This window comes from Amphiura filiformis, chromosome 9, assembly GCF_039555335.1.
Source record: "Amphiura filiformis chromosome 9, Afil_fr2py, whole genome shotgun sequence".
In the NCBI taxonomy this organism is placed as follows: domain Eukaryota; kingdom Metazoa; phylum Echinodermata; class Ophiuroidea; order Amphilepidida; family Amphiuridae; genus Amphiura; species Amphiura filiformis.
This window is the reverse complement of record NC_092636.1, coordinates 62,470,437-62,497,436: the sequence shown is the minus strand read 5'-3', so window position 1 is coordinate 62,497,436 and position 27,000 is coordinate 62,470,437. Positions and strand designations below refer to the sequence as shown.

Genomic DNA, 27,000 nt, shown 5'->3' with positions numbered 1-27,000 from the left:
TCAACTGGAATAGTCCATTATTACATCTACTTCATACTTCCATGCACTGTGACATCAATAAACATCCGAAATAGTTCTTCCTACTGAAAAACATAAAGATATGTCTGTTGTGAAACATCTTTGCTTTTGTCAAATCGCCCACCTCTAGAAACTTGAAAAGGTGCTACATATGTACTCACTTCCAAGTGGAAAAGGTCCATGGACCAATTTCTACATTATAATCAAGTAAAATGTTCAGGCAGCTATGTTATGAACAAGCTCATAATAAACAGTCCTGTACCTCAAATCCATATAGTACGGTATAAAAGTATGCGCTAAGCAGAGCCTCTAACTAAGTACTTATTATTCCGGTTCAAAACTATTTTCATGCATATAAACGTATAAACCATAGCATTTCCCAAATAAACACAACAATCCACTCAACAAATTTGAACATAAAAATTGTATGTAATATTATTCCAAAGCAGACTTCATCAGAATTAGTCTTAATGTAATCAATTACAAGTCATGCATAAGATAACAAAGGTCTAATTGAATAATAACTGATCTATGTATGTAATCTAATCAAGCTCTGGACAAATTATCCCTATGTAAGTTAATGATGGTAGGTGAGAGTCAACACTCAAGTGGGACACTCATCAATTCAATTATTAACATGGTTGACTTGCATTTGATAACACTAAATTCAATCAAGCAGCAACTTGAGGCATTACTTGTTGCGGATCATACGACATGTATATGGAATGAAATTGGAGTGTAAAATTCATCTCCAGATTAACCTATATCCAACCCGGCCATTTTAATGGATAAACTGAATTGGTAACATCTGATATCTTAATGCACAGTATCAAAGTTTCCCACCTCAAAAAACAATAACATACACTATTTGAACATTGTATGAGAGGCAGTGCATGTCCAAGAGGAGCCACACAGTCAAGTACAATATTGTACATATGAGCATGATCAACATTCTTCATGATACATGTACCCTTACCAGCAAAAATACCCTCACACCAGAATGCAAAATTGAAGTTGATCAAATTGTACACACAAAAATGGGAATGAACTTTGTGGCCAACGACTTAGAACCTGAAGTAACCATATTTATTACCCACAAAGCTCAAGGGACATGCCACCCCATTATTATATTACATTAGCCACTTTGTGGTTTTTTTGTTTCATTACCTTTCTTGGTTGGAAGTCATATTTGATGCAGTGTTGGAAGCCCTTGCCTTTGATCTTGACTGCTGTGATAACCAGACAAGACCCCATAAAGTGACCAGAGTAGCCGATACCTTTGCTTGTACGGAAGCTGTGTAGTAATAAGATGTGTAACAGAATACTAATTAATGATAATGTATATTAACAACAAAGAGAAAATGAGAGATTCATGGCATGACAAATTGTGTGTTTACTGATATCAAACCATTAGGAATGAGATTGAAACCATGAGGCCAAGTGAAGCACTTCCTGGCTTGAGCTGCTGCTACTACATTTATACTGTCATCAATCATGGACGTGAGAATCTAAGACTGGTGAATTTGAGTACATACAGGAGAAGGGGTGTGTGGCTGGGTGTGTGGTTGTGTGCAGCACATGCTCTCATAAGAAAATTATACCATGATTAAGAAAATACAATAAGATCTTATTCTCTCCGACCCCAAAATGACAACTTTTTTCTTTTTATCATATTTAAATTTTCATATGGTAAAAAATTCATAAAATGTTTTGTCTGTTCATGTGGAAAAAATTATGAAAATAAATCTGGTAAAGGCAATAAATATATTGATCTATACTTGACTCAATTTGTAATAGGTAGACTCAGAGATGTACCATTCGTACAGCACAACTGATATATTAAAAAAATTAGCCTGACCAATCTTATAAATCATTGTTTACCATCGTTTTCTGTGGTGAATTTGAATTTTTTAATATTGTTTGTGGCAAAATATTTATAAAAAAAAAGTAAACCAACTGACAGACTTCAAGGAGAATGCAAACTTTTATTAATAAGCCTAACAAAGCTAATAAAAAAACACTCTACACATATGCCTCTTCTCTGTGCACTATTTACAAATACCTCAAAATTTGAATTTTAAAGGACACTCATTTCAAGGCCAGTGAGCAAACTTAGCAAAGGCATGAAGGGTGATACCATAAAAATTCAATAATAAGCATATGTGCCTATTAACGAGTTGCTCGGACAACAATGAATTTTTAAGGTAGTTTGTTAAACTTTTCCATTTTATTTTCTTTGAATTAAAAAATATCTGTAACACAGATACTTGAAAATTAAAAGACAAAAGTTTAACCAACTACCCTAATATTGGTTCTTGTCCGAGCAACTCGTTTATAGGCACATGCTTATTATAGAATTTTTACGGTATGTACTGAAGAATGCTTTGACATTGAGGGGCACCAAGGCCAAGTCTAAGGGCAACGGATGCCATGGCATTCATAACATCTGTGAATTGCGAAGCCTGTTGCAATTATGTAAATTGTTTTAAATCAGGTTGAAAACAAAAACAGATAAAATCAAGATGCAGAAAAATTGGAGAACTTTTTTCTATACAAATTGCTCCTGATTTCCAGAGGAAAAATTATTTCTGACAGTTTCCTGGATTTCCGGAAGTCCTGCATCTCTGTTTTATGAGTCTACCTATTACAAATTGAATAAAGTATAGATCAATATATTTATTGCCCTTACCAGATTTATTTTCATAATTTTTTCCACACCTAAATGTTATGAAAACATCTTATTGTGAGTTCAACCTACACAAACAAATGGTTGACATTTCAAATATCAGCGATATATTTTGCAGCTTCGTACATCAGTTTCTCTTCCGTCCCTAGTGAGATATGCAAGGATTTCACAAACAATTGTCAAACTTCTTCTGGGATATACACAACCATAATGATCTTATGATTTAGTTTGGATTGGAGGTCTTTTGGTTTCATATATGTGATGCGATCAAGCAAATCAGTCGGAACTCGGAAATATTGATTTTGAGATATAACAAAGGAAATATTTCTTTTTGCTTCCTGTTGTTTTGGAAATTCTTTAATTGCTTCTATCTTTGGAACTGGTTGTTCAATTTCAATGGGGTTTTCTGCAAAATCCAGCTTCTTAAATGGTTTAAAATTACTATCCTGTAAGAAACTGAAAATTTAATATTTCCGAGTTCCGACTGATTTTGCTTGATCGCATCACATATATACGTAGTCTATGATAAACAAATATAGTGTCAACTCAAATTTACTAGGCGCGGATCCAGGTTTTCAGCTCACAACCCCTCTTTTTTTTCATGGTGGCCAGCAAGGGGGAGTTATTTTAAGGAGTTCCCTTGGAGTTGGAATATTTTGCAAATAAGGGGGTCAAAATTACGCCCTTTTCACTGTATCTGAACAGCTTTTAATGTACTCTCCCCCCCCCTTATATTTATATGGGGTCTGCGATCAACCCCTAAAATTTAATACTTTCTCTAATTCCAGTTCATTCTTTAGTAGAACCTCATATCAGCATATCAACAAATCGTCTGATATATATTGTCTAACTCATTAATAGCAATTACAGCGTGACTGTATTTCCTCCGACTAAATTCTCAAGAAACTCATAATATTTGGCACAACTTAGGATGACATTTCCTGTGGTATGAAATCTCATAACACAAATTGCAAGTCAATGTAATCAAGTTGTGCAGCTATACATACTCCTTGAAAATACAATCAGGGATAAGAAAACTACGCGCCACACCTGTCAGGCGCTCCAGCTGTAGCTATGCACGCTACCATTGCGCTGCCATAGGAAATCCTGGAACACTGCCAATTGCCCACAATTCTCATGCATTAAAGCGTTATATGCACTCTGCTTATCTCAGTGCATATGATGCTGGACGCGTTCGGGGGTGCTGGCACTCAACGGTCCCCCAGCACCCAAAAAGCACCCCATGCTGGTACCAAATTTGCAATACCCAGCATTTTGTTTTTATTCAGGCTATCGTGAAGATGATGCAAGAAAGCCGCAAGTGACAGGCTGTTCCAGTTGAAATCCATACACCCCTATGGAAGACATGACCAACTTCTTTCAAATAAAATTACCTGAATGGGTGACTCTATTTGAAATTCACACTCCATGTGTGGATGATTAAGGTCATGTTTTCCATAGAGGGTATATGGATTTCAATTGGAATAGCCCAATGCAATACAGAGCCACTTGAGCTCTTCTTGATTCTGCCAATGCTATGTCTTTAGTCATGCAATACAATTTCTGCATCATCAACATCAATAAAATCTAATTAAATCTACCAAACAGGTTAGTGAACTATTCAACTACAAAGTCCCTGCACAGATTATCTATGAGTATATGAACACGGCCAAATGGCATTGTCCTTGTCAAAATAGATGCTTAAAATATATGCCACAACTGTCAGTTTGATCTTTGAAATTTGAGAGATTCAGCGCAGTATTTATACTTTGATCACCGTCAAATCAGCAGGTTTCAAAACATTGAACATTGACATGGAAAAGCGTGGGTGAACTGAGCACCATGTTATTCCAACAAAACATGTTGTTACGCATAAAGCTGGTTGGGACATAATACTTGCACTGTTGTTGAAAGGTGCTACATTTTGAATGGGCATAAGAACAAAATACTAAATGATGTTTACTCTTTATGGTACTGATTCTGGAGCATCCTCCAGGTCCTCCTAATACTTTTAAGTTAAGATTCTAATTTTGTAGCGAATCTCATTTTGTTGCAGTGAGTGAAGTGAGTGATATCACAGCCATATTTCATTGTGTCCAGCTTAAATCAAGAACATTCAATCAAAGAGTTATCATACACATGCATGTGTTAGAAATTGCATAGATGCACAAAAACGAGGTGCATCAATGTCACCAACTGCTCTTCCTGATTCCTGAAGAGTTAACATTGCTCATACCCACTAAGTGGACCTCCAACAGAGAATTACCAGTCAGCAGGTTGGACAAGGTATTTGCTCTTGGGACAGAAAAAATTATGCATATGAGAGATGCTATATTCAGGAGGTATAGCTAGGGGTTGCAACATACCCTCTGCCCACCCACCCCCAGACACCACAAAACGGGCCACTTTTATAGAAAGACCTTTTAGAGAAAGTCACTCTTTGGAAAGGTTGGAGAACAATTTCTTATCACGATTATGTTAATATGTTTGATATAGAACCAGTTTTTTCTCTCTTCCGACTTTTCATCATTCATTTTTGTGGGTCTACCTTTTTGCAAAAACAGAGAGAAAGTGTTCACTTTCAAAAGTCCCAGGTACCTCCATATAATTCTGGATACACCCTAGCTATATTGTATCTAAATATGTTGTAACAGTTTAATTCAACAGTTTTACTTGAACTCACTGAACCTCTCTCATAAACCTGAAGTTTGTAAGATCAAATTTAGATGGGGCAATTGCATTCAAATGATGGACAAACCTTAAATTCAACTAAGACTCTGGACTTAGAGTCCCTCTTCACCAGAATATACACTGATATGTATTAATAAGGACTTCTGTGGTATGGACATACATCTTTCTAACTGCATACATCATGCATTACATTTCCATTTTCATTTTTACCAACATTATCTCATAGATAGTTGTCAAGACTTACCAGTAGAGGTATGGCTTGTCCCTCTCTATATTCACATTCATGGGGTCTATTCGGAACCATGTAGAGATAGTGAAACCATTCTGATATGGCCATCTTGCCATAGGCGGCAGGGCAATTGCCTGGAAAAAAAGCACAAACAAATAAAGAAAGAAAAAAGTTAACATTATACAACAATACTGTAAACACTGTCAATAACAATGGCTGCACACATGGATCCTGTGAAATTGGCATTTGTATGTTCCATAATACAATATATAGTATTTTGACAGCATTTATGGAACAGATTGGTTGAAAAAAGTATCTGCTTCCCAAATTAAACTGAGCATCTGCTGTTATTTACCTGCTGATACTACACTGTGCTGTTCCAGTTAAAATCCATACACCTCCTATGGAAGACATGATCTTAATCTTCCTCACAGGGTGTGTGAATTTCAAATGGGGTTACCTAAATGGGTGACTCCATTTGAAATTTACACACCCTATGTAAGAGATTTACATTATGTGTCCCATAGGGGTGTATGATTTCAACTGGAATAGCCCATTTTAACTTGCAAGTAAAAAGGTAGTAACTGCCATGTTGTTTTAGTAAGACATTACATCTTTACTTGGACAGGCATAGTAGAGTTCCAGTAGGATGTGATCACCACAGAAACAATATATCTGAAAACATTCAGTATTGAACTGTTTTCAGATCCTCTCATCAATGTTTTCAGCGTTCATTGACTTGTAGTATGTACGGAAGTTATCGTATCAAATCAGAAGCAGCCTTGAAATCTGATCAATCATTCTGTGGCATCACAATTTTGTTTCATCTACTCACCTAATACAATTGATTATAATGATGGAGAATAATATATTTTGCAGAGTAACAAGTTGAAATGGTGAAATGACCAAGATATGATTAACATGTGATGACTAAACCCAATGAATACATACAAAAATTGTCAAATTATTGAATCAAAGTTATATCACCCGGACATTGCCCAATCAAACAATAGTCCACCAAGTCATTTTCCACTTAATGCTCATTCATCAATTCTTGGAGCAACTGGAAAAACGATTTTGTATCAAATATCTCTACATGTAACTAAAATAATCACACTAAATATATCACTTAGTTGCATTATAGTTTGCAATGATTAATAAAAAGTTACTAACACCTGTAAAACAACTTTATTTCATGGGATTTTTCATCTGCAAATAACAATTACAATTTTCACAACAAATTTAGTTTGCAAGCCTAGAAGTTCCATCATTTACTTCATGTTTTGTTTTCTTCAGAATGTATGACAAAGTTTGATAACTTTCCAGAAGTTTTTTTTCATGAATCCTTGTAATCGCCAAAAAATAAATTCCTCACAAAATGAAGTTGTTTTAAAGTAATTTACACCAGAATATCTGTGATAAGGTTGTGAAATGGTAAAAGAAAGCATTCACAAAAAGCTGCTGAAGAATGTGCTGTGTTAGTACATGTGAAATAGAGACAAAGCTAAGCAACATACCAAGTGTACTACTATGAGGAGGGCTTGGAGTAGAACTGGTAATGTCCAATTTAACGGGTAGTGTGATTTGGTCCACCATTTTAGCAAGAATCTGGATATGGTATCTGTGTGTTTCTGGCTATGTTTAACAATTACATCATGACGAAACATTGTGTCAGCTGGAGTTTGTGTTTCTTTAGAAACTTTTAAACTCAAAACATTCTGGACATAGTCAGTTCTGTTTCTAAGTCCTCCAAAATGGGTGGTCAACAAGGTATCAATCTTTTATCATAATTACATTATCAATACTTCCCTTCCTGATTTCATCACTTTGTATCTTCAACTAGGCATCACCAGCCAACCTACAATTTACTTTACCATCACCTAGCATGTTTCTACTGGTCCTCAAAATTTGCGGTATGTACCAGAAATACAGAATTTTTTTTTGCTTTAAGGTCACAATTGGGTACTTCAATGAAGCTCAATGGTTTGCTCAACTTCTGATTATACCCAGCAACAATTAGATCAATGTGTTGCTACTCTAGACAATACCAGAATGACAGGTGTCACAGTGCATTATTCACATCTTGAGGTAGTTATAGGTTACTGGGTGGTTACTCTGCATCACAATTTAGTTCTTCATACTGTTCTGCTTATACTGAGCATTCCCCAGTAGAAACTTGTGCTGTGTTTGAAAGACATTTCTACTGAGCATTTTGACCAGTGTTCTTTACACAAATCACATTAAACAGTACTGTTTTGAAAGATTTTCTTTTGAATACTTTGACCAGTTCTCCAAACAAATCACGTTCCCAGTAGAAACATGTGCTTTGAATGATGTTTCTACTGAGAACTTTGATCAGTTCTCCAAACAAATTGCATTCCCAGTAGAAACACACACCATGCTTTGAAAGATGTTTCTTCTGAGTACTTTGATCAGTTCTCCGAACAAATTGCATTCCCAGTGGAAACACACACCATGCTTTAACAGATGTTTCTACTGAGTACTTTGACCAGTGTTCTCCAAACAACTACATTTTCCAGCAGAAATGTATACTATGTTTTGAAAGATGTTTCTACTGAGTACTTTGACCAATGTTCATCAAACAAACCACATTCCCCAGTAGAAACACACACTATGATGTTTTGAAGACAAACCTTTTAATGATACCAAAATCATGATACTATACATAATGAAGTTTGATACCTTGTCCTAGAAACTTCACCTTGTTAATTTTTATAAACTGGTAATAGATTAAATCTAAAATCTAAAAATAAAAGAATCGTAACACTTCTTTCACATCTTCTCACCAAACAGTCACTGTTTAACATCTTAATTCTTATGAGCATTATCATACAGAATTAAAAAACATCTGTTTCACGTCTGCTACACCTTGTTGATCAAGTTCGGGTGCACCGTGACTGGACTTGGGTCACGTCTGCAACAACTTGTTTATCAAGTTGGGTGCATCATGACTGGACTTTGTGTGGGTCACGTCTGCTACACCTTGTTTATCAAGTTGGGGTGCACAGAGACTGGACTTTGCATGGGTCACATCTGCTACACCTTGTTTATCATGTTGGGGTGCACCGTGAAGGAACTTTGCATGGGTCACATCTGCTATACCTTGTTGATCAAGTTGGGGTGCACTGTAACTGGACTTTGCATGGGTCAGGTCTGCTTCACCTTGTTGATCAAGTTGGGGTGCACCGTGACTGGACTTTGCATGGTCACATCTGCTACACCTTGTTTATCATGTTGGGGTGCACCGTGAAGGAACTTTGCATGGGTCACATCTGCTATACCTTGTTGATCAAGTTGGGTGCATCATGACTGGACTTTGCATGGGTCAGGTCTGCTTCACCTTGTTGATCAAGTTGGGGTGCACCGTGACTGGACTTTGCATGGTCACATCTGCTACACCTTGTTTATCATGTTGGGGTGCACCGTGAAGGAACTTTGCATGGGTCACATCTGCTATACCTTGTTGATCAAGTTGGGGTGCACTGTGACTGGACTTTGCATGGGTCAGGTCTGCTTCACCTTGTTGATCAAGTTGGGGTGCACTGTGACTGGACTTTGCATGGTCACATCTGCTACACCTTGTTTATCAAGTTGAGGTGCATCGTGACTGGACTTTGTATAACAAGTGGGTGCGATAGTCACACCACATACAGTATGTGGCTGTTTGATAAACATGTGTCAGCAGACATTTGATTTAATTAATTCTGTCGTTTTAGTATAGATATATTTATATTAACATCAAGGGAGTAATTTCCCAATAGCTCGCAACTGTTATAACTCTGTAGAGCACAGGTAATTGTCCACACTATATAATACTGTGACTAATGAAAGTGGTATGACACTGTAACATTCAAATTGCGGATGATGATACCGAATTAATACATGAAACCCAGTCCACACATTGACACATCAAACCCAGTCCATGCAATCTTTGTATTTACATACATGCTCTGGTCTAATTCTGAACAATTCAGGGTGTTTTCATACAAAGATTTTTTATTCTTCACCAGTCACAACAAAAATCACAAGATTTTCACACACACACACACCCAAGCAATCATGCTTCATGGTACTGTTAGTATTCGTGACTCTACAATCCCAAATATTTTCACATAAAAGTATTAAAATGTGGCTTTAAGGATGATGCTATGATTAGTTTTGAAAGAAGCGATTAAAAATGAAATTGTGCAGGTGGTGCAGGACAGAAGGAGAGAGAGAGAAAATAACCACAAAGCATTATGGGTATGTTTTATTACTTAAAAATAGACCATTTTGGTAATTCATGAAAGTCTTTGCAATCATATTTAATCCTCAATACGTCATGCCGCTGCGCACATTGTTACTGCATAGTTCAATGTGTGCAGTGCTGATGTTTGCATCGATGTGTGCCAAAATTGCAAAGGATTCTAAAATATACCAAAAAAGGTCAATTATCTACATGTGTGCAATGAATTATGGGTAATGTGATTTAGTGTGTAAGAATGTGATGAAAAAACATTTGGCAAACAGTAATAGCAATTTGATGGATAGATATGTGTTCAACATCTATGATCATGGAGTGATTTAATAGTAACTATGTTATACACCATATATCCATGTCTTCAAATAATTTTTGATGATTAATGTGATGTTATACTATCTCATTCATCTAGTGAGCTATTCCAGTTGAAATCCACACACCCCCTATGGAAGATATGACCTTAATCTTCCACATAGGGAGTGTAAATAGGGGGTGTGTGGATTTCAACTGGAATAGCCCACTGATATTTCTTATGGCTTAAAGATTCACTGCACACAATCCATTAACAAACAGAAAAAAGCAAAGTTACCGGGACAGAATCATTTTTACTGAATTCCCTTAACCCTAAATAATATCTTATTAGCAAAATGTTAGGTAAGGTTAGTGCAGGTAAAATCGGCTATTCTAATCGCAATCTATACACCCCCATGCAAGACATGACCTTAATCTTTCACACTGGGAGTGTGTATGTACATGAATGGGTGACTCCATTTGAAATTTACACCCCCTCACCGTGTCCCCCACCCCACTTGTGGGAGATCAAGATCATGTCTTCCATAAACTGTATGGATTTCAACTGGAATAGCCTAATTGCTTTGTATTCTAATTATTGAGAACAGCAAAGCACAGTGGTTATGTGGATTGAACACTTGTAACCCACAAGAAATGTTCGTCCTACATTAATCAAGATATTGTAAGCCTATCAACTCCCCCACAACGGTAATTGGATGCTAGAATATTACAAATGAGGCATGTAAATTAATTAGAGCATTTAAGATGACAGGCATCAGCATTATGGACTGAAGGTTTAAAAGGTTTCATGCCTGCTACAAGCATTGTATTACTGTTTGTGGCACTGGGGCAGTAAGTCTAGTTACTGGCCATACATGTACTACCAACATTACAAGCTGCATTAGGATCTCACACTGATTTGACATTGTTACCTGTCATACAGGTACTTCTGAATTTGAAATTTCACCCGCCTAACAAAAAGTTATTCGCTACTGGCCTGTGGGTAGGCAGGTGGGAGGGTGCTGTTGTAACATTGGTGAATTCAATGTGAAACAAAATTGCCAAGCCCAATATAATGCAGAGCATGTCCAAGCTTAGAGTGAAATTTTCTCTGAATTGTGCTTGATCTAAAACTCTGTGTAGGAAACTAGGGGTGTATCAAATTGCACTATAATTTCACTGAACGAGATGATAATGTTCTACACGATTAAGATGATATAAGATACACCGGCCAAATTTGTTTGTTTTAAAAGTATTTTTGTCTTTTCAGGACATGCATTTTACAGGAACCCATAAAATCCTAACCTTATAAACAACAATCATTATGTTTCCTTTATTGTCAATGTTTACTCAAGTTTACAACCAAATTGATTTTTGGTGTTAACTTGACTGAATTAGTCCCCTATTTCAAATGTATTTATTAAACAAGCATAAACCTCAATGATTTGTTTATGATTTAGACTAATTTAAGTTATGACCATGTTCAAATGTTAACAATCCTTGTGAAATCAATGCTTTATCCACTGTGCTACGCTGTTCCAAGATTCATGATTGGGTTTTTTGAAGTCAATATTTTGCATCATATGTCAAATTTGAAATTGAAATGACAGTATAAATGCAAAAGACAAGATTAGTTGTAAAAGAAGATTATTTACTTACAGTCAAATGCCTTTCTCATGTACTCGCACAAATAAGGAATGACAACTTATTATATTGTCTGCAAATCAAAGTAAAAAATACTGTTTTCTCTCCCGGTAACCTTGGCAACCTAAGTAACCATGGTAACCTTCTGTCTTGCATTACCTGGCTTGGGTTTGAATGGAGTCGGTACCCAGCATTTTCTCCACTGGTGCTTGATGCACCGGGTGACCCGGGACTCGCCGAGATCTTTTGGAAAAAAGAACAAGAAATAAACAAAACAGACACACAAAGACAAGAAAATAAAAGATCAAATAAATGCATGCAAATGATGAGGTATTTAAACAAAGTTGTACCAACTGAGCTAGGGGCATTATGACATCAACATACTTACAATGATGGATTCAATTAACAGAATAGAGTCTCAATGCATCAACAATTTTGGTATCAAGAATTTCTTAACATGCTATAAAAAGGCAATGTGGTGCAGCAAAGTAAGGAATTCCATTTCACATTGCAAAAGTCAAATTCAAAATGAATTTTCAAGCCAACTGCAAATTTGGTAATTTTTTTATGATGGACATCTTTACAGTTATAGTTTTCAGTCCTATTCCTGGAAGTCAAATTAACTTGACTTAATTCAGAATCGTTTAACAAAATCAGATCACCCTAAAATTCATCAAAATTCAGAATTTTGCATCTTTGGAACAAGCATGTATGTGCTGATGAAGCGGCAAATGGGAATGCAAACTTTTGCTTCAAGAACTTCTTGAAAAGCATCAGAATATGCAGCGCAGATAGCTATAATGAGGCTACCTTCTGTACTTCACTTAATCAAACAACACATTTGTACACATTATAAAATTGCTATAAATATCCAAGGAACCTCTTTAGCTTTGTCAAATGAATTATAACCTTCATCAAATGAAGAGCTGTGCATACACATCAAGAAAATCTCATTTTAATCTTTGTTGAATATAAGTCCTCATATACAACTTAAGTGGATCTGCTAATATAACAAGTAAAATTGAAATATTTATGACAAGAATTTGACTTCTGCTTTTGTGTTAATCAAGTGTCAATTTGTAAACAAATGCTAAATTGTGCATTGATTAAGTATCGCAAAATTCAACATTAAATGCTGCTTAAGTTGTACAAAGCAAAGCTCTTAAATAGTAAAATGTGACAAAAGTATAAAACTGATATTTTGATGAAGTGACAAGACATTTTTTGTCTCTTATTCAAATACTTCATTTCACCTCAAGTTTGGTAGTGATGTCAGTGGTTTTGTGCAAGCGTGCTGACAAATCGCCCTTGAATTGTGTATATGCTCTGTGCAATTAAGTTAGTGCACATGATTTGATACAACCCCCAGCGAAATAAACACCTTTGCTACCACCAAACTCGAGGTGAGACAAATTGTAGGTAAAGGGCAGTATGAGGCTATTACAGCACATTTCTACCATTCCTATATCAACAATACATTCCAGGTTACAATGCAGATTATAGTTCAGTTCAGATCATTCAGGTTACATTTCACATTACAGTTCATACTATCTTTTGATTCAGTTCAATTCAGTTTAGGATAACACTTACACTTACTCTACACCATGCAGAGCCTTCCTTCAAACACATTTGTCATAAGTCATATGTTAATTACCAAACAGGTCAAGTAAAATATCAGGTCAAAGGTCAGAAAGTTTTCAGAAGTAAGCATGTGGATATTATTATGTCACACATCAAGGAACAGTGGTAATGCTATTCTATAATACTGGAGTCTATAGATACAAAATTTAGGATTCATGGGTAGCACCAACCACTGTATAAATCTGATAAGTACACTAATTTACTCCCCATTCGCAACAAGCCAATATGGCATATTTACCACAGCGGTACACACTGTGCTATTCTCAGTTGAGACTCTTTCATTTGCATCAAATATCTTTAGAGAGTATTCATATGTTGTACCGTTTTATGTACTTCATCTATGCACCTTGTTCATATTATTTCATCATCAACACCAAATAACTAGAAATTGTACGGCTCTTGTTACCAGCCGGTGAAAACTGACCCACTTTATCCAATTTGTTCAAACTTAGGGCTGAAGAATGGATAAACACACTCGGCCATGTATAATTCATCTTTTCATGTGACTATTCTTATGCAAAAATCTATGAAATATTGATAACTATTGCAGTGAAATACGATCCATCTATTGATACTGCTCATGAGAAGATTTTACACAAGTTTCAGTTAACACAGGTTTTAGACTTACAATACCCCCATCAAAGTACAGAATTTCGTAGTCACCGATAAATAATGAAAATAGACATGATCAATTCAAAAGAAAGATTTATTTTTCATCTATAATTATGACCCTTTGATATGCATTCTTGCTTAAAAATATGAGGCTTACATTTTTGAGGGCAATGGTACATAACCTGTAAATTATCTTGCCATCCAAATTGATATCCTCTGGTAAAACTGTATTATTTCTCTAACTGATGTCAAGAAAATGTCTTTCTATTTTGCTGAACCACCCTGTGGTACATAATCCGAGTTCAAGCTCAAGTTGAAATTATCTCAGGGCCACTTTGCATATATGTACTATATTCATTTTATGATCGAATGATAGAACAAAAAGAAAATGCGTAGCTCTACTGCGACTCCTCATCCCACAATGATAGGTAATCATAATAATAAATCTATATTCAGCCTCCGGGTTTTTGTTCTAATTATGTCCTATTCTCTATCACAGTCTTGATAAAACAGTGGTATCTTTCCAAAGATTGTCAAGGGCAGTGTACAACGACTGGTAAGCACTGACACAGAAACATAACCAAGGAATACAGACCGCAAATTACATTTAATTGATCAGTAACATGTAGAACTACATATAACAACTTGATGTAAAAGATAATTTCTTATGATTTAAAGTAAAAGTAGTAAATAAAACAACCTAAGCTACATATAAGGAACTGTTTGTCAATTTTACCATGAAGTATTTGAGTGTTGTATGTAATATAGCATGAAATTAAGGTGTCAAATCATAGATCCCAGAGCCGGATAAGAGAGTTTGGAATGTACATTTTCCTTCCCAGTGACACAGTATGGCAACAGCAATCAAAATGTCACTACAGAAAATACTGAATAGATTTCAAACAAGACCTTTGTGATAAAGTACTAATTTGAAAATACTACAAAATCTGGAACACAAATCAGCTGCTTTTATGTGCCAAGAACAGAAAGTACCCTCACTAGTAAGCATCACCCGAAAATATGTCATCCTCTTCTTTCAATATTGCAGAATTTTAAAGTTGTAGCTTTCTTTCCTCTTTAAACCACTTGCATGGGATATTACATTAGAAATCCACACTTTCCCTGTGGAAGATTTAGCTGAAGTCCTCCACAGGGGAAGATATAGGTAATGCCAAAAGGGGTATGGGTTTCAAATAATTCCATTTGAAAAACATAACCCCTCTGTGGAACAGGGATATGGTAGATTTCCAATGAAATAACACATTATCATTCATGTGTCAAGTAGTTAATTCCCTGTATGAAATGTCAACTTGTTTTTAGTTATATTAAATCACTCTACTCAACTAATCACGCTTATGATCAACTTATTTTACTTGTATAACATTACCTTAGTGTTTATAATGTAACATATACTATATATCATAGTTTAATCCACATGGCAGATGTTTTTTCAATGTTTTCATAGAAAAGATGAAGCATATGATGCACAAAACGAAAAGCGTAATTTAGTAGATTTGTATTATGACTAATTAACTTATATTTGTACTGCACTAGTCATAGAGAGAGTAAATGTCTGGTTCAATTGTTCTCATGCTTTTTGAAATTATATTAATCCTGTATTGCTATGAAAAATGTAAGTTAATGTGCAGAAGAAAATATGTTTTGATAATTTCCATTTCACTGGAATGATGGTATCACTAATTTATAACAATTTGACAAATTCGTTTAGCTTCTATAATCACATTGCATGGGTTGACTGCAATACACAGATATGCAATTTACAATACTGGAATAAAATATAAAATAAAATTGATCTATCTATCACCTCTTACAAATAACGATACCTAATCAGCAACTTCTTATGAAACTTGTGACGATACTGTTTATGATTTTCATTGAAACCATGTCTCCCAAAATCCATCAAGTTACAATTAGGTATTTTTTAATATTCTCAAAAATACACACAGAAAAAAATTGATATAAAATCACCACAATGTTATGAAACATTCCTTCAAGGTTGCATACTATTGCAATCTTTAATATTGAAAACTGCACCACCCCAATCTATCAAATACTTATCAAAGCAATGTTGATAAGTGCTTTGGAAGCTATATCAGTTTACCATGCTGTCTATATGACTGATGATGATGAGCCCAGCTATCTTATCTAGGTTTATTCTACAACTATCTAATATATCATAACTGTATCCCATCTAGTATTTATCTTTAGAAGGAAAGTCATTCTTCAATGTTGACAGATTTAAGCTGATCTGTTATTGTATATGCATTCAGAAAATATCACGACTAAAATATTTCCGCAGGGCAAGATTCAGTCTGTGTAAACATGAAGGAAATGTTTGTTTGCCTCAATTAATATTTGTCCAATATTTGTCCAAAGAAATGACTGGAACAGTTACACAAATTACATAAAATACGGCCAAATAAAGATTGCTTAGTGCACATTTAGTGACATTGGAACTAATTACTTTGTCTTATAAAATCAGAAAAATTTGCTTGAAAAATTGAATAAGAGGGTTTAGACAGTTTCAATGGAACTTGAATGGTTGATAAAGGCTGACTGTCACCTGAGGATGCCTCAAAGGGATATATGGTCATTTAATTTGGACACCAAAATGTAAGACCAATTTAATATTTTGAAATAATATGCAGGTGACCTGACCTGGCCCTGCTGCTAAATTAGAAGCAAAATTATTTTCTTTGTATTCCATCATGCGTTAAGTATACGGCTGCCTTCATATATGAAATATTATTTTTTGGATGTTTTCCACCTTTCTCCTCAAATTGAACTTGTGAAACTCTTGATGGAAAATCAAAAATAGCTCGAAGGCATGGATTCTCAATTATATTTGTTCGCTCGACAAGGAGGGCCAAAATCATTTCAAAGATTTGTGTATGAGGGCCAAATACACCTTGATTTGCTATGTTTACTGTACATTTAAGAGCTGTTGTAGGGCCAATCAAAAATCTGGCCTGCAGGCCGCCTATTTAGTATTAAATAATCCCCCTCTAAGGTCTGGTTTTCTTTAGGATGTCAAAATTGAAATCTATTTTGCTGGCAAAATGATTGAATATCCATGGAACCTCATGGAACCTCCATGGTTAGCAAATGCTGTCTACCACCTGTAGATACCTTTAGGATCAATGTTGAGTTTATACACATTAGTGGACCAATTAAAGTCATAACAGTAGTGAGTATGAAGTTCAGATCAGGATTACACTGGCTTGATTCTTGTAAGTTGTTCTGAAGGTTATTGTAATTGTTATTGTTAATCCAATTAGACCAAAGTTGGCAATAATGACATCACAATAAGCTAAGAATAAAGTGCAGCAAGAATTTAGAAAACAAAACAGTTGGGTTTTAAAAACCAATTCTCAAGACCCCCAATTCAGCATCTTGTTCACTTCCCAAAAACTCCAGCACCCCACACTGCAAACCCATACCAATGAAAGTTAAGTGCCCCCTCCCCCATCAGGCTTCTTATCACTAAGATCATTCTCTTTCATAATGTAAAATGCAGAGCTTCATTACTGTCGTTACTACGGGTATCAAGAGTGTTTTGATCACCCTATTTGAATCATGCATAGAGTAAGTTAACTTAAGCACTAATTTTGTACCTGTCATCGCTTAAAACATTACTTCTACATTCCACTAGGTAGTCAATTACTTTTTGATCACCCCATACTGATCATCCAACAAAGCAAGCTAGCTAGCACCGAATTCGTACCCGTCATAGCCTGGAGCAATCTGTTCAATCAAGGCATACCACAGAACTATGTCTAGTCTCGTTTGCAAAACTCTCTCTCAATAAATGATGCAACCAGAGAATTGATAAGCCGGATGATAAATCTAAATCATACGTATGTTTGATGCCCGTCTTTTTTCTCTAATCACAGATGTACGATTTAGCCCCGACCATGTCTCACGGCGATGAGGACGGGATAATAACGCTACTCTAATATTTGATGTTGGGGAATCATAAATAGTGAGTTAATATTAAACTGGCAATTCCCAGGGGATTATTAAATGTACTGGGTGTCATTTCTTATCATGTTTACTCTTTCTTGTGCCACAGACTCATGTTATTACATTGTAGGGAAAAGGACTACGGCAATAGAGAATGAAAGAAATTTGTGTCTACATCGTTTCTGTTTTTTTGCTCACACATTTCAAGATGGATTCAAGATTCTATGATAGGTTTCACATTAAGAAACATCTCAAGTTGGGTCATAAAACATATTTTAACAAAATGGTTACGTCTAAATACCAAAAGAAAGTGTTTCTGGCAAATATTGATAGACAACTCTTCTAAACTCATGCAGAGAACACCTTTGTTTCCAATGGACATTTTATTGTGAAATTTTATTGTACAAGGAATACATTAAAAAAAATTCCACATAGCCCCCGCATGAAAAGTATTTAATTATCTTTGTAATCACTCAAAGAGCATTTTGTGTGAATTTTATATCCGAACTAGGTGCTATTAAAGTTTTATGAGCCTTTTTATTTTACATGTAAAGTCTATGGGGGTGACGATTAGAAATGGACGGCAATATTGAAAAAACCTCATTTTGGCCATTTTAGACACTAAAATGCCCATAAAAAAAGAATAGCACTTAGTTCGGATGTAAAACTCACACACAATGCTACCTGAGTGAGTACAAACATAATTAAATACATTTCATTCGGGGGCTATAGCAAAAACAAAAAATGTCCTATACCTTAATGGTTATGGAACAAAGGTGAGAAATAGTAGACTTGCAGGTCATGTAATTTTGCAGGTAATGTCATTTTCTGGTTGGGTCATTGTTTTAGTATATGTTTTTCTTATCCCTCCATATATGGGAGTCATCCTTTATTGGGTGTTGGTCATGCAAAATGCATAACAAGTTTTGTTCACTACTTTGTTGGTAACCAACCAGAGTAGATTGAAATTACTAAAATTATTCTAAATAAGAAGAGCAAAATAATATGAATTATTTTTGATAATGAAGTCCTAAATTTGACACGATAATTTTTATGATTTCTATATATTTTACTAAATCTGCAAGCTTATTCCATAAACACTGGTAGCTACTTACTTAAATGATAGCATTTTACAGCACTTGAAATTTTTCTACCACATTTATATGGTCAAAGACAAGTACAGAACTTGTACATTCCCCTAGTTTCAGCTACTTGAAAATCTCTCTGCTTGCAAAATTGAATTTTGCTCTGTATAATTTCATAAGATTTTTTCAGGTCAACTGCAAAATTGCTTTGGGGGTATGAATTTATAGCTTGATGGCTCGATCGCTGCAAGTAACTATTCATGGAGTCAACGGAATATTCAAAAGCAGTAGGAGTAGTGGGTGGAAAGCTACATTACTTCTCTGAGTGCTTGGGCTTCCCTTGGCTTATTTATTCTGGTTATGGGACACATAAATTTTGTTTGTAGTGCATTCAGATAAGTGGTTCCTTTTTTTCAAGATATTTTCACAAATAATAGTGTAACATTTCTTAAATTTTGAAAAAAAAACTGAAAATAACTTTGCATGCCACAAACCATGTCTCTTACTGTTTTAGCTGCCTGGGTATGTAGTGGCAACACACATTAGCCTATATAATACATATTATACTGTTAGGGGCAGGGAGCAATGCCCTTCCCTTTTTTAAACTCCCCTCTTGGGCCTCCCCCAACTTGCCTCCCCCCTGGTCAAAGAAATCTGTGAAAAATATTGTGCTATCAGGGGTAGATGGCAACACACACTCTATCATGCATACTGTGCTTCTTTTGGATCTCATTGAAAATAAGCCTGTAACATGACTTTCATGAGTGATCATGATTTTATCAACTAAATGTTTTTAAATGCTCTTTTGACAATTGCATTACGTTATATTAACTTGTAAATTGTATAATTATATCAATTGGCACTGTGTACATACATACTATACTATCAGGGGTAGATAGCACCTACATTGTAGCACTGTACACAAATACTATGCTATCGGGGTAGATAGCAACTAGCACTGTACCATACATACTATGCTATCAGGGGTAGATAGCAACTAGCACTGCACATACATGCTATGCTATCAGGGGTAGATAGCACCTAGCATTGTACATACATATTATGCTATCAGGGGTAGATAGCAACTAGCACTGTACCATACATATTATGCTATCAGGGGTAGATAGCAACTAGCACTGTACCATACATACTGTGCTATCAGGGGTAGATAGCAACTAGCACTGTACATACATACTATGCTATCAGGGGCACCTAGCATTGTACCATACATACTGTGGTATCAGGGGGTAGATAGCACCTAGCACTGTACATATATACTATGCTATCAGGGGTAGATAGCACCTAGCACTGTACATACATACTGTGTTATCAGGGGTATAGCACCTAGCATTGTACATGCATACTATTCTATCAGGGGTATATAGCTACTACCACTGCACCATACAATGCTATCAGGGGTTGATAGCAACTGAACTATGCTATCAGGGGTAGATTGCAAATAGCATTGTACCATACATACTATGCTATCAGGGGTAGATAGCAACTAGCACTGTATATACATACTATGTGCTATCAGGGGAAGATAGCAAATAGCATTGTACATAACATACATACACACATACCATGCTATCAGGAGTAGATAGCAACTGGTACTGTACATAATACTATGCCAGGGATATATAGCAACTAGCAGTGTACCATACATACTGTGCTATCAGGGGTAGATAGCAAGTAGCATTGTACATACATACTATGCTATCAGGGGTAGATAGCAACTAGCACTGTACCATACATACTATACTCTATCAGGAGTAGATATCAACTAGCAAGCTGTGATACTGTACTTGGTACTCTACATACATACTGTGCTAGGGTAGCAACGAGCACTGTGCATACATACTGTGCTATCAGGGGTAGATTGCAAATAGCATTGTACCATATGTGCTATCAGGGGAAGATAGCAAATAGCATTGTACATAACATACATACACACATACTATGCTATCAGGAGTAGATAGCAACTGGTACTCTACATAATACTATGCCAGGGATATATAGCAACTAGCAGTGTACCATACATACTGTGCTATCAGGGGTAGAGTAATCAGGGGTAGATAGCAACTAGCACTGTACCATACATACTACTCTATCAGGAGTAGATATCAACTAGCAAGCTGTGATACTGTACTTGGTACTCTACATACATACTGTGCTAGGGTAGCAACAAGCACTGTACATACATACTGTGCTATCAGGGGTAGTATACTGTGTTATCAGGGGTAGACAGCAATACACACTGTACTATCTGGGATAGATGGCAACACGCATTATGGCACATACTCTGCAGTAGATGTAAAATGCATTTTACAGATACATCCTGTATTGTGCATTATTTGCATACAATGTATCATACACACCATATATACACAAATCCATCATTTTAGTCCTGTGCAGATGTCCTCATGTTGATTGCAATGCATAGATTGCAATACACTAGGTTTGCGATTGCGGGCACCGACAGGTGTGTATGCATGTACAACATTATAGTGAAATTTCAAATCATGAAAATAACTATGCACTGAGTTTATTTCCACATTGTATCACACAACAACCCAGATTCATCTTTTTAAATCTCATTTTCGCCTCTAGACACAGAACACAAACAATGATCAACAAACAGGGGAAATCACACATGACCCTCTTTTGATAATGAAAAAAAAAGACCTATGGCCAGTCTGCAGACCCCCGATGGATGCCACTTGACTACGACCTCCATTCTAACCATTCTAATCCTCTTCGCTTTGATAAGGTTATGCTCTCTCTCCGCCCCTCGAGTCTTGAATTATACAGAATGTGTGTTCGTGTGCACTGTCTTAATCAATTACTTAGAGACTTGACAGGTTCGCCTCTCATATGATGTGTCTGGAAAAAATCACACTTGTTTTTACCCTTAAGCACTTGATCTATTGGTATTAAGATCCTTGTACACATATTCCTGATGATGTTGATGCACCTTAACCAATCTATGTCATTACGGTTTAAAGTAGTAAACATTTTTAAGTAGTAAATATTTTCCTTTCATGTCTACATTTTCATTTTGCCTGAAAAAGTGAAATAGATAAACTGTTCTCATGTGATCAACAGATTTGTAAGATCAATATGTCTGTGAGATTATTACAGTGTCATTGTTTTTGGAAGAGTGATATTAGTCCCAAACAAAATGTTTGGTAGACTCATAACCGGTGCGATCTTACCTTTCCGATGTTGATTAAGATACTTCTTGCATCGATCCCGAGATGCGGAAAAAAAACCAATAGTCATTTTGTCCCACATAAATGAATAAATAACAAAACCCCCGATCCCCGGTGGACTCACCCAAAAGGTGACGCCACACCATATGATCGTCCTTATCCGACTTGGGATCCCCTACCGGACCAAACTTGTAGGGGGTGGCGGGTCGGGATAATCAACATCGGAAAGGTACGATCGCCCCGGTAATGAGTCTACCAAACATTTTTGCTTGGGACTAGACTCAGTACACCGTCGATCTTACCGCTTCGATGTTGATTAAGATACTTCTTGCATCAACATCTGAAAGATCGATCTAGCAAGTAACCGGCGGATGGAGGTACAAGATTGGTCAGCATCTGATCAGGGATCGGGAGCGGGTAACGATGGTTTTCGCGAGGTCAGAAAATATTTTCCCCCAACGGTCGGGAAACAAAAAGACCACGCGATCACAGACATAAACCTCCTTACTTAATAAGTTTGGTGGTTAAGAATAGCGACACTGGTTCTTACCATGCTGAGTATTCTGTATAGTCTGAAAACCTGGTACCCGTACACCACCGTATTATGATCGCCCGAACAATGTCCCGGTAAACCTCCCGCCCGTCTCTGATTACTAACGTAAACGGAAGTATCGTAGAGAAGGGCGAAGGTGGCTTCCGGGACACCGCCTGCTAGATCTCCTCAAGGGACAACCGAACGGTATACCCAAGATGATGAGATAGCTCGTGTCGAGTGGGTCGTGGGGCGCGAAACCTTCGCGATCCCCGGACCCCACCAACACCTGGACCAGCCATTGCGACAGCGGCTGGACCGAAAACTCTGTAAGGGTGATGAATGCGGTCGTGAGTCCTCGCAAGGCTTGTGTTCGAAGAAATAGTGCTGCAGCGCCTTATCGGACACCCCAGCCTATCTTTGGCTTCAGCGAACCTTGCCCAACCCTGGGGATTGGAGAGGGACGAATGTCGGTATGCACCGCGCCCGCTCAGTAGTCACGAGAACAGAGCGCCAAACAGTGTCGCTCCAGTGTTTGTGAACACGGAAGCTAACCTCGAGACCGTGTGCAACTCAGCGCCGCCGTCCCGAAGCCAACGCCAAACCGAAAGCCATCTTGAGAGTTACGTATTTAAGCGCCGCTTTTGACGGAAGGTCAAAAGGTGACCCTTAAAGTAATCTAAGACTGTGTTGGGAGCCCTTAGGAGGATCACTCTCCTTTTTGGTAGACACGCGTTGAACATACTGTCGAGGCCTAGACTAATAAGGTAACCATCGGCTATGATAGTCGACCGCCTCGAAACCTCGGTGAATGGAGAGGACAGCTGACTTATAGCTGGCCCCAGTGGCCCGCTGAAGTCTTGCTTGGAACTTTTCTGTCAGAAACTCCGGAACTAGCAGCACAGAGGCTCTAGCGGAGAGCTATTTGTCTCATTGCACCAAGCGTAGTATGGAGCCAGACTCTGGCTATACGTGCGGAGGGTAGACTTCCGCCTAGCCCCGGCGATGAGAAAAACAGCTTCTGATGAAAAGTATCCCTCCGCTGCGTGTTCCTGGTAAGGGCCATGCAGCTAACTGCAGGTGCTCTAGTGATAGACTGGTACCTCCGCTCCGGGCATCCGGAGTAGATCTGGTACTGGGAGTGCCAGCGGCCTTGCCGCTAGCAGAATGACAATGCAGTCTTCCCACCCGATCTTGGCCACCACCCTCATGAGTAGTGAGATCGGAGGACTGCATAAGCTGTCATCCTCCCCAGTCTATGGACAGAGCGTCCACGGTGAATGCTTGGGGTCCGCGACCCTTGAGCAGTACACCGGCAGTGGATGATTGCGATGAGATGCGAACAGATCTTTCGAGGGGTGGTACATCCCTTGAAGATCGCTCTGAGCGACCTGCTGAAGCAAGGGACCATTCTGCTGGTCCCGACACCCTTCCTCGTGACAGATTGTGCGCGAGGATGCTGGTGACGCCAGCGATGTGTATCGCTCTCATCGTAATCTGCCTGAACTTGCACCACCCTATCAGGTGTCGTGCATGCAGGCTCAATCGTGGTGGCCCGGAGTCCCCTTGTCTGTTGGGGTAGGCTACCACGGTTGTGTTATCCGTCAGGACAACGGTATGTGATTCCACGATCACCTCCTCGTAAGCGAGGGAGGTTGATGTGAAACTCTGTCTCTATGGCCCCCATAGGCCGAGGCGGAGTCTCCGTGGATGTGGACCCCCAGCCCCGCTTTTGACGCTATGGTCGCTCACTACGTGACATACCGGGGTGCAGGAACCTGACACCCTGGGTCAAATTGGGCTGATGGGTCCACCACCAGAGTTCTCTCGCGATCTCCGACAACGGAACCGCGAGGGATATTGGTGTGACGACTGGGCCTGCAAGCAGGCTAGAAGGTGTAGTTTGGTAAGCCTAACGTAGAAACGGCAGTACAGTACGAGGTCTACCATACTGGCCATTAGGCCTACCACCTTCATCCATGCCACAGCGGGTTTTGCCCGAGACTCGGCCAAGAGTCAGGCACACCGCACCATGTTCGTCACCCGCCGGGTGAGAGCACCGCGAACCCCTCCGTGAGGGTGATCTGGGCCCCTACAAATAGTGGTGTCATGCGTGGGACCACGCTGGACTTTTTGAGCTGATCAAAAATCCAGGGTCCCGCACCCTACGGACTATCAACCCCATGAGACCCGTAGTCTTCAGTGGAGTGCGTCCGTATATGAGCCAAACGTCCAGGTAGCAACTGATGTTGACACCCTGTGCTTCAGGTGCGCTGCCACCGCTCTGACCAAGAGTGTTAACACCCTGGGAGAGATGGACAGGCGGATGGCGGTATCAAAACTGTAATTTTGATCCTGTACCTAGAAGCGCAGATGCCTCCGATCTTGAGAGCGATTGGCATATGCAGATAGGCGTCCGAGAGATCTAGCGATGCTGTTCCCATGCCCCTGATGGGGCAGGCTAGCACCGGCGAGAGTCCCCATTCTGAACCTCTTGGGCCTGAAGAACGTGTTCAACGGCCTGCGGTTCCGGATGGGGCTCCCGTCGCCGGTCTTCCTTGGAGCCAATGGCTCCAAGATCACCCGTAAGACGGGGGTAGACCGGGACAATCGCCCGCTTCGTGAGAAGCTGTGTGATCCCTGTCAGTAGTGCCCGACGCTGGGGGCCGTCTGACGGCACTACTGTGGACCTCTGAAATGTGCAGACGAATGTGGGGAGACTGGGTTGCCAGTCTGTAACCCCACTCACCACTGACCATACCCAGGCGCTCAAAGAGATGGTTTCCCACCTCTGGGTGAAAGCCATAAGCGGCCGTCCACTGGGAGATCCCCCTGGGGAAAAACCGCTGAGCCCCCCAGGAATGCTCTGCCTAGCTTCCCTTGGAAGAGCGCTTGCTCTTCTTCGGGCTTGCCAGCTGTTCCTGTGCTACCCTTGCGCCTCCCAGAAATGGGTGCTGCAGAGGTAGTGGGCTCGGGTACTGTTGGTGGTGCACGGCCTGCTGAAGTCGGAGCTCCTACCCATGGTAAGGGCAGTTTCCGACCTCTTCAGAGTGCTCCCGTTGGTAGCTTCTTTGCACGGTCCTCCACCGTGGCGCAGAAGCATCCAAAGAGAAAAGGGACCCTGCCTTTCCATCGCGTTGAGCGATTGGAGTGGCAGGCCCCTCCCCCCGGCGCTGGGTGGCCGCCCTATGGGCTAGGCCCATGGAGCTCTCGTTGAGGCTAGCTGTTAGCACCGCTAATAGGCTCACCTCATGGAAGAGCTCAGATGTTGTCTGAGCGTGATACGCTTGACGACATCTGGGTCCCTCTCGGATCCCCTCAGGTAGGTCCTGTGGTCCTCCCGCGTTACACGCAGAGGAAGCGTGCAAGCACGCGGCGTCATAGCTCTACTGAGCTCGACAGCCCTACGATATCTACCCGTGAGGTTTGCCGGGAATGAGAGTGCAGGCGTCCCCTGTGAGGAAGCAGCAGCTGAGCATCCTACTGAAAGGATCCCCGGGTCCTCCTCCATGGACTCCCCCTTAGGGGGTGTCCGGCGGAAGATCAGTGCTGTTGCTCCCCTCGCGGGGCAGCGGGGAAGGAGACTGTAGTGATGTCACTACCGGACTCAGCTTCCGACTCCTTTCCCTCGCCCACAGTATCCGTATCATGCTCTGATGATGACGGTAACTGAGGACGGCATCTGAAAGCGGGTAAGAAGGCATAACCACTGTGTGGCTCGCCGACTACCTGCCAGCAGAAGAGGGAGTACTCCCGCAAGACCCTGAGGTATCCGCCATGGCACCACTGGGTCCACATGCTCTCGCAGCCGTCGTCCTAGCGCTTAGCAGCACGGGCCTACCCTGATCAAGATCTGGGTTAGCCCCATGCCGGCTGGCCTGGTCAACAGCTGATGTTGGTACTGCGTGGCCATCGCTAGGCGACACTTGCCACGGTGCTAGGCCGTGGAAGAAACACCCTGCGGCGGGTACCACGGGGCATACTCAGCCGGCAGCTGACCCTGAAAGGATCCGCCACCAGGGTAACCCCATGGTACTGCAGTACCAGCACCGCCTCCTCCCCCCCTGTTGCCACAGAGACTGTGGCGACTAAGGCGGCTGCTGCGGTACCAGTG

General features: G+C 39.3%; 1 protein-coding gene across 1 annotated transcript in view; it reads right to left on the bottom strand.

The window, feature by feature from the left end:
* The window catches only part of LOC140160214 (neurobeachin-like), a 411,951-nt gene that overhangs the window by 299,530 nt on the left and 85,421 nt on the right, over positions 1 to 27,000 (bottom strand). The window contains 2 exon segments of the mRNA XM_072183491.1: positions 1,186 to 1,312; positions 5,640 to 5,758. Coding sequence (XP_072039592.1) covers positions 1,186 to 1,312; positions 5,640 to 5,758 — 246 coding nt within the window.